The sequence below is a fragment of the Acipenser ruthenus genome, chromosome 14, assembly GCF_902713425.1.
Source record: "Acipenser ruthenus chromosome 14, fAciRut3.2 maternal haplotype, whole genome shotgun sequence".
Lineage (NCBI taxonomy): Eukaryota > Metazoa > Chordata > Actinopteri > Acipenseriformes > Acipenseridae > Acipenser > Acipenser ruthenus.
Window position 1 is genome coordinate 26,773,696 of NC_081202.1, and position 12,038 is coordinate 26,785,733.

The 12,038-nt window shown below is 38.8% G+C and overlaps 1 protein-coding gene across 4 annotated transcripts in view; it reads right to left on the reverse strand.

Moving 5' to 3' along the window:
• scube1 (signal peptide, CUB domain, EGF-like 1) overlaps positions 1–12,038 on the reverse strand; it is a 109,486-nt gene that overhangs the window by 15,184 nt on the left and 82,264 nt on the right. For all 4 annotated transcript variants that reach the window (XM_034032277.3, XM_034032275.3, XM_034032279.3 and 1 more), the window contains 3 exons: positions 3,868–3,984; positions 2,172–2,294; positions 1,441–1,560 (listed from right to left, as the gene is read on the reverse strand). In XM_034032277.3, the coding sequence (XP_033888168.1) occupies positions 1,441–1,560; positions 2,172–2,294; positions 3,868–3,984 (360 nt within the window). The remainder of the gene's footprint in view (positions 1–1,440; positions 1,561–2,171; positions 2,295–3,867; positions 3,985–12,038) is intronic.

Genomic DNA, 12,038 nt, shown 5'->3' on the forward strand with positions numbered 1-12,038 from the left:
CCAGACTACAGGGGTTGCTGGTGCGCGGTGAGCCGAGGACACCCTGGCCAACCTAACCCTCCCCCCCCCCGGGTGGCGCTCGGCCAATTGAGCGCCGCCCCCTGGAAGCTCCCGTCCTCGGTCGGCAAAGGAATAGCCTGGACTCAAACTTGCGACGTCCAGACTATAGGGCACATCCTGCACTCCACACGGAGCGCCTTTACTGGATGCGCCACTCGGGAGCCTCATGAAGTTCAGCATTTTGATTCATCTATCCTACCTGATTACTCTGGCAAAGGTTCAGAGGGGCGGGGAACAGGTTTATGAATATGCAGGACAAGTTCCATATAAAGGCAATACATACATAAATAAATACATCATTTTGGTGGGTTAGGGTGGAATAAGAACAAGTAATAAAACATTAACAGAGAACTCGACACGCTAAGTAACACAACAGCGTTAGACGGATAGCAGATTTCCGTGTGACAATGTGTGACAATGTCTTATGCACATTTTGAGTATAAACATAAATACTCATATGGTTGGAGGTATGCCCCCTTGTACATCTTGCATCTTCACTGTAACCGGGCGTGAGTCTGTAAAGTGGATGTTGTGATTAAACAAGTTTTGTCATACATATTCAAAAACGTGTTCCCACCCCTCTGAACCTGTGCCGGAGCGAGCAGGTAGGACAGATGAACCAATAAAAATGCTGAACTTTGGGAGAGGAATCAGGAACCAATGAAATGTTTGAACATGTCGGTTGAAAGATGTTGTGAATTCAGAAGACATTTTGACAGGAAGACCTGATGCATTACTGTCAAGATGATTTATGGCATGGGATATGTTAATACAAATATAAAAACAATCACGATTTTGTTGAAAAAGTTTTTTGCAGGAATACGTACAACAAAGCAGGAAGCTAGGGAAAGTAACACAGGTTTTAAATCCTACAGCTTGTTCAGTAACACGTCTGCTTATATTTCAGTTGTCAGTAAAGTGGCTCAGAAGGATTGCCTGCTGGCTAAAGCACTAAACCTCAGTGTGCTGGTGACCCTCTAAACTCAAGGGGTGCCCAACCTCAACTACTGTGATCCTGCCACATTGCTAACCCATGCTTTGCCATGCTTCCTCTAAGCTTTATTACACTTTGATATGTTTTTACTATGGAAACTTTTCTAAGGCTGGTGGTTGCAGATTGTTACAACATGGTGGGAAAAGTAGCAAAAGGAGCCTGGATATGAATATCAGGTAAAACAACAACTACAGTTTAACCAGGGCCATTACAGCATTAAGGAAAGTCTTTCAATTCAATCTGAATGCACCCACTTTTTAAATAATTAAAAAACTTCTTGAGGCTGATCAGAGTCATCGTCACATCAACACATGCAGGTAAAATGGATCTTGTTGAGGTCATTTCAACATTTCAACAGTACTACTGTTACAGAACCCGGTACTGACCTACAACAAACAGTGCGTTAGATGGGCAGGATAATGAACAGCTGTCCACTCCTCCAGTCTTGGCACAGATGAGCTGCGCCTTGGGGACAGGCTTGGCGTCCGGGAGACATTTCACCGCCTCTGAGAAAGAGTGAGGGTTACATTACCAGGAAGATGTGACAAGATCAGTTTCGTACTGTAGGCCTTCTGAATAAAGCAGGGTGGCTGTGATTCTAGGAATCATGTGCTGAGATAATGCACAGGATTAAAATGCTAAGGGGGAGTTGTCTTTTATAAAGTACATAAAGTGTTATTTGGAAACTAAAAAAGTAGAAAAAAATATAATAATAATGTCCCGTATCTGATTCCAACCTTTCAAATATATTGTTGTTGGGATGTACTGTACAACCCCCCACCCCTCTTCCCTCTTAACTACCTCAAAGTATCCAATCTCTACAGCTGGAGTAAGTTGAAAGAGACTGGACTTCCTCCCACTAGAAAGTCTTTAAGACCGTTATTTAAAAAAGGTCTGTTTGTTGTTGTATTTTGATGTCAGCACGACCATGAATAAAGGGAGGCAAAGGGAATCCATGGGAGAGCTTAAAATTACATTGGAATTGTATTTACCATTTGCAAAAATGGAAACACAAATAGTACTTTCAGATGTATGTGGTACATAGCACAAAAAAACTACTGCTGCACAAAGATGAAAACATGTTTAACTAAAAGTTCAAAACTGACAAAATACTTACCAAGACAATCCTTCTTGTTCCAGTGTAGCTTCACCCCAGACGGGCAGAGACATTCGTAGCTACCCATTGTGTTTACACACCCGTGCTCACAACTGCCATTATTAATACTGCATTCATCAATATCTGAAAAACATTGATACAACAACCTTTACAATTGCTTAACCAACAGACATGTAATCACCAGTTCATTACATAGCTGCACTGTTAGAGCAACACCGGGGCATATCTACACTATACCTAATAAAGACTAATGGATGAGAAGGTTGTGGGGGCTATTCAATTGGACACTGTTATCACACATAGGAAAATTCAACTGACAGTAAGTGGCTTTCCTATAGGTATACCCATTTGACAACTTTTACTTCAAACTTACATTGAAATGCATTTCTAAAATTGGTACCACATTGGTTTATATAAATAAAACCCAACCCTGATAGTGATAATATTCTTGTACACATTGGCAAAGTGAACGCTCATCTTTACTGACCATAGTCTACAGACATTGGTTTGGTACAGTGATTAAAACAGGCCCATTATATCTGTTTGGCAATACTACTTATACCTCTTGAGCAGAGGTATTGTTTTATTAGATAACTATAAAAAAAAGATCTTTCTAAGGTGACAGTACAATGGGGAGAAAAATTACTAGAATAAATAATGCCCTCCTTTCTAGCAATACTTTGCTACTGAGAAAACAGAATGAATCTGATCATGCTGTTTTGCAATCAGAAGTTGATTCTCTACATGCCATGGTGGTTTGTGAAGTCACTAATTAGTTGTCCTTAAGGCATTACCTGTTTAGTCTATTGCTGAGGGAGTTTTAATCAAGAATCTGCACATTGTTATTCAGTTAGGCAGAACACTGCAAATGCTTCAGCCCGAGATGTCACAGCTCCAGTTCTACCTTCAAAGCATTTGACAGTTAAATGCTCGTTTCATGGCAGACAAAGGCTATAGCCTATTCAGATTTACTGGAGTGTACGGAGTAAGTGCTACAGATGATTTAAAAAAAAAAAAAAACTCAACCCTGCTGCCATGGTGCTTTGCTTTCTAATAAAAGATACAGTATCCGCTCCCCTGACAGCAGGCACACAGATCATCCTCACAGTTTCTTAAAACATTAGGGCCATTCCAGATGTGTGTGTGTGTGTGTGTTTGTTACATTCTAAGTCACGGATAGCAAACTACTGGCACTCTCAACTGATCAAACTGTGTATTAGTATAGACTCAATGGGCTTGCCATTAGTTTGATATAAGACTGATCAGCAAAACAAGCTAACCATTGTTATTGAATGGCCTATTAATATAATTACCTTATCAATAATAAAGCAAACAATAATGATTTCTTTCATAACGGACATACAAGAATGTGTTATTAATTGACCAAAGAAATTAAATAATTAATTCAGCAAGAAATTTGGATGAGGCGTTTACAGACCACGCTTTATATTTTGCATTAGCTAGCCAAAGCAGACTCAGGAGTGTTTTTGTTAGCAGAAGGGTGCAAGCTAGCATCCTTTACATAGTTAATGCAGACTTATGTACACAAAACCATGGATTGCACAACTGGAGAATGTGGTCTGGTATTATTACAATGGAAGAATTTATTCTCCATGTTTTTTTAAAGCACTGTCAAGTAACAATGCAAGAAATCCTCATACACTGGCCTCAATATATTTATTTTTGCAATACCTACCTCCACAGTGCGTCTGTCCATAGAGTGTGTAACCTTTGTGACACAGGCATTCAAAACTCCCTGGGTAGTTAATACACGTGTGGTCACATGTTCTTTCGAAAGAGCACTCATCGATATCTGGAAGAGAATTGAACAAATTCAGGGCAAGACACAGGAACATATTTCTTTCTCTCTGAGTCCAGGTACATTTTAATACAATATTGATTTAATTTTTAGGGGACAAGGGGTGGCATTCAATGGTCTCAATTGAGTCACCACATCTTTTTGGTAGTCTCAGCTACCATCGGGTGTTCTGGTCAGGATTAAGATGTGCTTGGGGATATGTGAGTGGACACTCTCATGGTGCCTGACAGTAGCCAGCACCATTGGGCTGTAGTCATATAGCATTATCGTGCCAGCAATCATGTTTGTTTTGCTAATTTTATATTTATTTTTATATTTAAGTGTATACTGGAAACACCAACAGGATCAAATAAAAATGTTGCAGTCTCCAGGCGTAAAAAACGCTACAGTTTATTTTAATTGATTTTTAGCATCTTTTAATCAAACAATAAGTGTCCCACATCAGTCTAAACTCAATTGTAATGTCGTGTCAGTAGCAGGATCTGCTAGGCTCTACACTGACTCCTTTATAATTATTTAAGACAGAGACTTCATTCTGTGCAGCCAACGCAGACCCAAGATGTCTTTGATGCTCAAGATATTTCACCCAAGGCGGCTCTGTCTAAACTAGCTAGGACTCTAATTATAATCAGTAAATAGTATACAACTGTCACCAGCATTTGCGATCGGTGCATGAAAAGCCCTTGACATCAAATGGTTAATCTGCCCACCTGTGGTTTCAACTGCTGGAGGTGAAGAGAAAGAAATATGACAGCTTATAGTCCCATGGGGCACCACACCACACTGCCCCCAGCCCAGACATGAAGATGCTCTTATAAACTCCAGACATCCATGTTCAACTGGAGTGATGCTAGTGTCCACAGTTTTAATCTTCAAACTACAGAGTCAGGGGCTAAGCCTTGAACATTTTAGCCTGTTTTTTAATGCATGGATAAATAAAATATTAATCAAACATATGCAACAACTTATTGTCACTTCATTAGAGGACCATTCTCTGGTTTAATACAATATTTTGCTAACTTATGTTTGGAATGATACATATCTGAATTCATATCCAGTACGAGTAGGAAGTATGGGGCTCGATTATCCAACAAGTGAGCTGGGTGGTGTAGAGAAGTGCATTCTTCATACCCAGTGTTTTGTAAAGTCTCATCTTAGTAAAAATGCAGATTAAATTTTACTTCCCTCTTAAAATACCTGTATTTTGTATTTTGTGAATATCAATGTTTATAAATAGTGTGTCTTTCAAATGATATGCAGTATGCTTAGCAATAGAATGTATTGTAGCGATGTTGGTTAATGCAGCCTGGCGCATCACGCAGGGCGAGGCAATCCACACACAGGCGGAGGGAGGGCGCAAACGCAGCAATCCACACACAGGCGGAGGGAGGCCGCAAACCCAAGACCTCTTGCACTAAAGCACAGCGCCGATACCGCTGTACAAAAGAGCCGGCTCCTTTGCAAGGAGTGTATATCGGGCGTATGTCTTTGTGTGTGATTACGTCACCTACCAGCCCTGCTGCTGCCTTCCCCCATGCACTCTACACTCTCCCCTGCCAGCCTCAATTCCGCCCCGGACTTGCTCACCAGTCTACAGTCCAACGAGTGCGTGCCGGGGTACCTGCGTCCACTTCTGACACCAATGTAGCGTGCACGGGGGAATTCTCCAACAAGACTGCACCAGAATCATTCTTAACAGGTGGCACAGTGACTTCCATCTCTGGAGGTCTGTGTTTCAGTTAAGGCCTCAGTAGACAGTAGTCCACATCACAAATTTGCCAAAATTTACGGTGTCGGCTCAGGCCACAGAAAAGCTGGGGTGGTTTCTCAGGTTAATATTGAGGCATATTTTCGAGAGAGCTTTTTTGGTGAAAGAAAACACCCAGTGCATTTCTAAATACAACTTTCCTGTCCTGTTTACTTGTCAAATCGACTGATCAGGGCTGGCACAGGAAACTAAAATGCAATCACAATCCCACGCACACCTTAAAGCTTTCTTCTTTGTGCATCACTGCCTTTTATAAAGTTATCATCGACGGGACCTTCCTAATGATGCCCTAATGATTTGCCATGGATGAGATAATAAGCGGTCCTCTTTATCACACCTCTAATTTGAAGTTCAGCGCAATAAGAGGGCTTTGCCCACATCACACACTTCCACCGGCACACTGACTCACTAACAGTGGCTTCAATCATTTAATTTATTTTTAAATATAGTATTTATGGGCAATTTTATCCCCCACACACACGATGCTGGCTACCGCAAAAAGAATGGCGTTATAACACAGTGACACCTAACTGGCACAAGCTGGAACTAAAACATCTGTGGGTTTAATCCATGTCGGTGATCTCTGCATTAACCAGTGAAGGACACTTTTGAAGTAATTTGTTTACAGGTGGCAGTTGTCTTTTCCATCATGACATTAAGCCAACACGCCCATGGAACTGAGAGGAGAAAACAATCGATGTTTTACCCTCATTTACAAGACATTTTCTTCTAGAAATAAATTGCACGTTGAATAAAAAAAAATTGAAAAGGGTTGTCATCTTATCTTCTCATATGCATAATTCAAGTGAATTTTGTAAACAAAGGGGTATATTGAATTGATATAAATGGAAATGGATCTAATATTCAGTCAAAGGGCAGTATGTTATGAAAATCAAACATCCATCAGTGTAGGTGTTTTTAGTGTGTAATCTGTGTAAAAATATGAAAAACCTGAGGAAGGTTTTTATTTTAATGATTATAATGTCAGCAGAATTTAGATCCACTGCTGTTTAGTTAAATTGAATAGAGCTTTAAGAACTATTGAAAAATAATAGAAATAAAACCTTCAAACCTTCAACACCTTGTTAACAATCATCTGCCTTGCACATTACTACTCCCTGAAATGAACGCTGTCGACCGCGGGTCATGTTTCACAGATTCAACGCCTACAGCTGGCAGCAGTTTATAACTTTAAATCTTTCAACTCCAGGATGCCTGTCACATATATTGATTTACTTTGATGTGATAGCGTTCAATTTGAGACTTCTATCTCAAAGGCATCTGCATCTTGATAACAGAAACACACACTGTTAATACTTGCCCCTCTGATATCTGCAGTACTGCAAGGACAAAAGTAATCATTTACTAAGAATTAAGAGCTCAGTTTAATAAACTATACATATTTTTAGATACATTTTAATGCTATGGATTTCTACTTGACTTACACATTCTTATAGTTTACTAAATATGGACAATATATTAGCACATTTAATAATCATATCACATTATACTGTATAATAAAACATATATTGTATGTCAGTGTGTGTAGGGTAGAAATGCAACTGGGAAATAGTTTCATATTACAGTTTTTCTTTACAAATAATATAGCTTCTTTGAAATATACCGGTAAAACAACAAGATTGGCAAATTCTTGTAGGTAAGGCACAGTAACAACATCATCAAGGCTTTCTTAGTAAAGGATTAACAGTATTTCAATCATATATTTCTTTAATTATTCATCAGCTCTTCGGATAATCATCATGAATCATGAAAAATATCACAAACTGGTCGCAAACAGTACTGATATTGTATGTTGTGTTGTAAACATAGCAAACTACATTTTACTTAGTAATGCAGTATATTACAGTATTTTATTGGTGTTTACTGAAGAATAAAAACATTAAGAACATGTTGCAGAAATTAACTACTAAAAAAAAAAAAACTTTAAAAAGAAAATATTTCCTGAAGAACTACTGTATACTAGATTGATACTGAAATTTCAGTTTGAAACTGTAATAAATGGAGGGGGGTGTGAAGGTCCATTGAATACAGACGTTCTGTATCTTGCTGTGAATCTGGAGCTGAAAAATGGTTATTTGGACAAAGAGCGAGCCCTTAGGAAATTGGAATCATTGGTGGTAATTAGACGTGTGCAGGAAGTATAATTCTTTCCAATTAAAGAGACACTAATTGGAGGAAATTGGAAGCAAGTTCTAAGATTTAGGACCTGTCATAGGGAATTAATGAAATTTAATATATAAATGCACTAGCTGGAAACAAATACCACAGCTCCCATTCTGGAGAGCATTAGGGCCCTTGAAAGTAGCTTGCAGTAAATCACCAGAAATATGCCAGTAAAAATAGGGACTAACAGAATCCATTTTTTAAAGTGACCACACAAGTCAGTGGCCAGTAGCATTGTACACTAATAAGAAGCTACTTTTCAGTTAATTGGGGACTGGTCTGTCTGTATATCTGAAGGAAAGAAATAGCTGCTAGCTGTCTGGTTGGGAGCACACAGGGTTTAACAGTGGTTTACAGCAGTGCAGTCACTCAGCTCTGATGAATGGGCTAATAACATACAGTACTGTATCCAATTATACAGAACTCCAGTTCAGAGTTAGTGTGCAGGTTAATGGGACATATGCTGCCGACTGAGGATATCTTTGGACTTCTGGCTATTGGGTATGTTAACAGTCACAGAGCTACATAATATTTGGACATGACTAATATATTCAAGAATGAAATTTTCAATTCAGGTAAAGTCAAATCAGGATATTTATTTTTTATTTTTTTAAACAGCAAATAGTTTTTGTTATAACACTGTTTCAGATTAGTACAATATAAAGATATCTATCATATTGAGTGTATTGCTTTATTCTATTTCTATTTTAAATCATGATTTTAATTTCTATTACCAACCTACATCCATCACTTTATTCACACTGTTAACCTACTCATTAGATCAGAATGCCTTCTAAAGAACTGGTCCTCATGTTGTTCTTCTAACCAGGGTTTAATTTACAGTAATACTGCACAAAAACACCAATACAGTATATACAGTATAGTATAGTATTGTTCAATTAAACCCAGTTACATACTTTGCTTTAATTTAATGTTGCTTTGTAATTTATCTGACCTGATTCTCTAATTTCTGTCTGCTCTCTTGTCATTATTTATTCGTCCTGATCCGGATGATAAACACAGACCACACCCTCTATAATTTACAGAGTGAGTCAACTATTAGACTTGAAAGCTGCCAAAATCACTTCTACACATAATAACAGGCTAGATAGGAAGACGAGTTGCAGGGTAGATGGCGCTGCTTTCCTGGATTAGAGCAGGAATTGAGGGCTGATTGAGATGGCTCTCTGCCCCACAGTGACTCGACGGTGGTTGAGACTAGATCATATAAATAGTGGAATAGTGTGCCTGCAGAAAAATAAGCTGAGTAGGTTGTAGTTAAAACAGAATGCCAAGTGAGATCACTCTGACCACATAAAACTGGGGTAGAAATTATTTCAAAAATAAATACCTGCACTATATAAAGCTGTTTATATAACTTAAGTACTGCAGATACACGATAAGCCAATTTCTTTTCTATAGTAATTAAAAAACGAAATTGCTGGTGACCAAAGGTTTTATATTTTTCTGATGATTGATGTGGCTTGTAAATTAAAACAGTTATGCAGCTTACCCAGGGTTTCTCATATAACAAGTTTTCTAATGTATTGTTATGTGACATGTTATTTTTGTTCTCTTGTTTTTCAGATGGCAGCAGAAGTCTTTTGTACAATACTCAAAAGAAAAAAACTGCCCATAATAAATAGACACACAGGTGCAAACCTGTAGCTATACAGAAATGCGAAGGGAGGCGGAACAGTTCTATGTCTTTTCAAACAGCAGTGCACACGAGGGAGGTTCAAGAAACATAAACCAGAGGACAGATTGTGGGACGCTACACAAGTCATTGGATGCTAGGTTTAATTGCAGTGATGTTTAACAAACAGTAATGAAAACATGCCTGGTTCATTTGTGACAGCCAATACACAGTTCCTAATTACTTGCATTCATATGCAGCTCTTATTTAGAGGTTCCAAAAGCATAATTTCTTAGCCTAATCTGGACCACATTTTAGGAATAGTGTGCCCCTCACCTGAGGCAGGCTTCTGAGGAAACCGAAAGATGATTTGTTAAGTGGCTTTGTTTGCTAGTTTGCTTTTTTTAGGCATGTTTCTCACAGTGTTTTATGTATTTATTTTTTTATTTTTTTATGAAAAACATTTACATTTTTGCTCTTACCAAAAAATATATATGGAAATCAAGGAAAAATAAATAAGTAAAAAGCAGGTTTAACAGCACATTTTACAGCAGGTTTAAGTCTACAGAATCCATGTTATTTTACATGTTAGAAAATCTAAGAAGAAAGCTTGATGTGGTCCAATAAAAAAATCAAAAAAGGAAAGACTGGGAAGTCTGCCCCTTCTTTTAAAATCAACTTATGCTCTACATGGCTGGCCTTTTGTTAGTGTGCAAAGTTATTACTTGTTAACATGAATTCCTGGCAGCCTGCGATGACACATATTTGTGTAGCAAGTTTTTCTTAGAAAGATGGCTGGCGTCTTAATAATGAATGCTGCAAGCATTGTAACATTAATCCCTTACTGCTAGTATCAAATAAAAAAGATGAATTCTCGACTACATTAAATCTGTTTGCATCTACCAAGATTTCTTCAAGCCAAATGAGCCCCACTGCAAGTTAAATTCCTTTCCATAGAAAAATAGTTGGATATGAGACCATTTAATTTTTGGAGTCAGCACAATCAAGGCTGTTCAGTAAAATTGTATTTTATTTGACTTCCCCCAGGGTTTATGGAAGCTGCTGGATTGACTGCTTTGTAGACCCATGTTCCCTGCTTATTAAACCAGACAGATGAGGCATTGGCCTGTGCTACGACCATGCCCTGGAGAGTGAGGGCTTCACATATGCCTCCCACCCTCACATAGATTTGCATGATCATTTTTCTAAGCTTTTCCCGTGATTATACTATACATTTATCTGAGTTTATCACAGTTTACCAATTTTTTTTTAAATTTTTTATATGCTGTACCATACCCCTCTGGGCTTCACGATGCTTTACCATGCATTCACTATGGTTTACTACACTTTGCTATGCTTCTAATATGGTAAACTTTTATAAGGGCCCAAACAGCACACATCATCATAAAGCTCACTTCCTTCAGTGATGATGGATCAGCTACTCTTTGAATATGTGCTGATGAAACGTAACGTGCAATGTTGACAGTTGGTCTGTTAACTTTCCTTAATAACTCTGCCAACACACCTTAACGCTGACCTGAAAAAACCTGAGACTGACAATAGTACCATATTGTACCAAATGGTGTGGTGTTATGATGTGGACTAATATGTACTTGGAGTCAAGCTTCACCAAGGCCATCTGAGGTGAAAATCAGGAAAGACGAGTGAATCAGTCCACCCAGAACATTATACTAAATGTTACCTTAGGAAGGCAGCCCACGGTTACTGCTAATCAGTGTCTGTGAAACCAGCCTTGTGATATTATATGTTAAAAAAGGAAATGTGACAGAAACAGAATGTGAGGGCGCTGTGTAAAGGGAACAGAGTGCCCTGGACCGGATGGCCAGACAATTCGTTCCCAGGGTTAGACGGAAGTCGGCCAACTAGAAAGGGTGTGGAGCTACAGTACACTAAATCATCGACCAGCCGCGGATTGGAGGAGTGGTTGCAATCATTAACCAAGAGGTCATGATTGACGGTATATAAAGTGACGTAGCGAGGTGATCTGTTCCTTTGTTATGGTTAACGCTAAACCGGAAGGAGACCAGTATTGTAATCGTGAGAGTTTTGTTTGTTTTGTCGTGTCTAAAAACTGTTTGTTTGTTGTTATTAGACGACCAACATGATCCGGAGCTGTCACTAAAGGCCAGCACAAAACCCTGCACTTGTGTCATGATTAAACTGTATTTGCACGAGCACTATAGCACTTACTGTGGACTTGTGATCGTGTTTGTGTTAACTGTGGGTGTTTAAATACTGGGACTACTATTTCTGGGCCAACCCATGGATTAAACAGAGCAATACGCAAATGCTGTGTATTGTCTGTCATCATTATTGTTTACTGTGTTGTCATCAGACTTTGGTTTACAAAATTAAACCTCCATTTCACCAGCACTTTGTTGTCTGTCATTGTCTTGAGCACTGCATCACCCCTACACCCTACACCTGCGCACTGCAAGC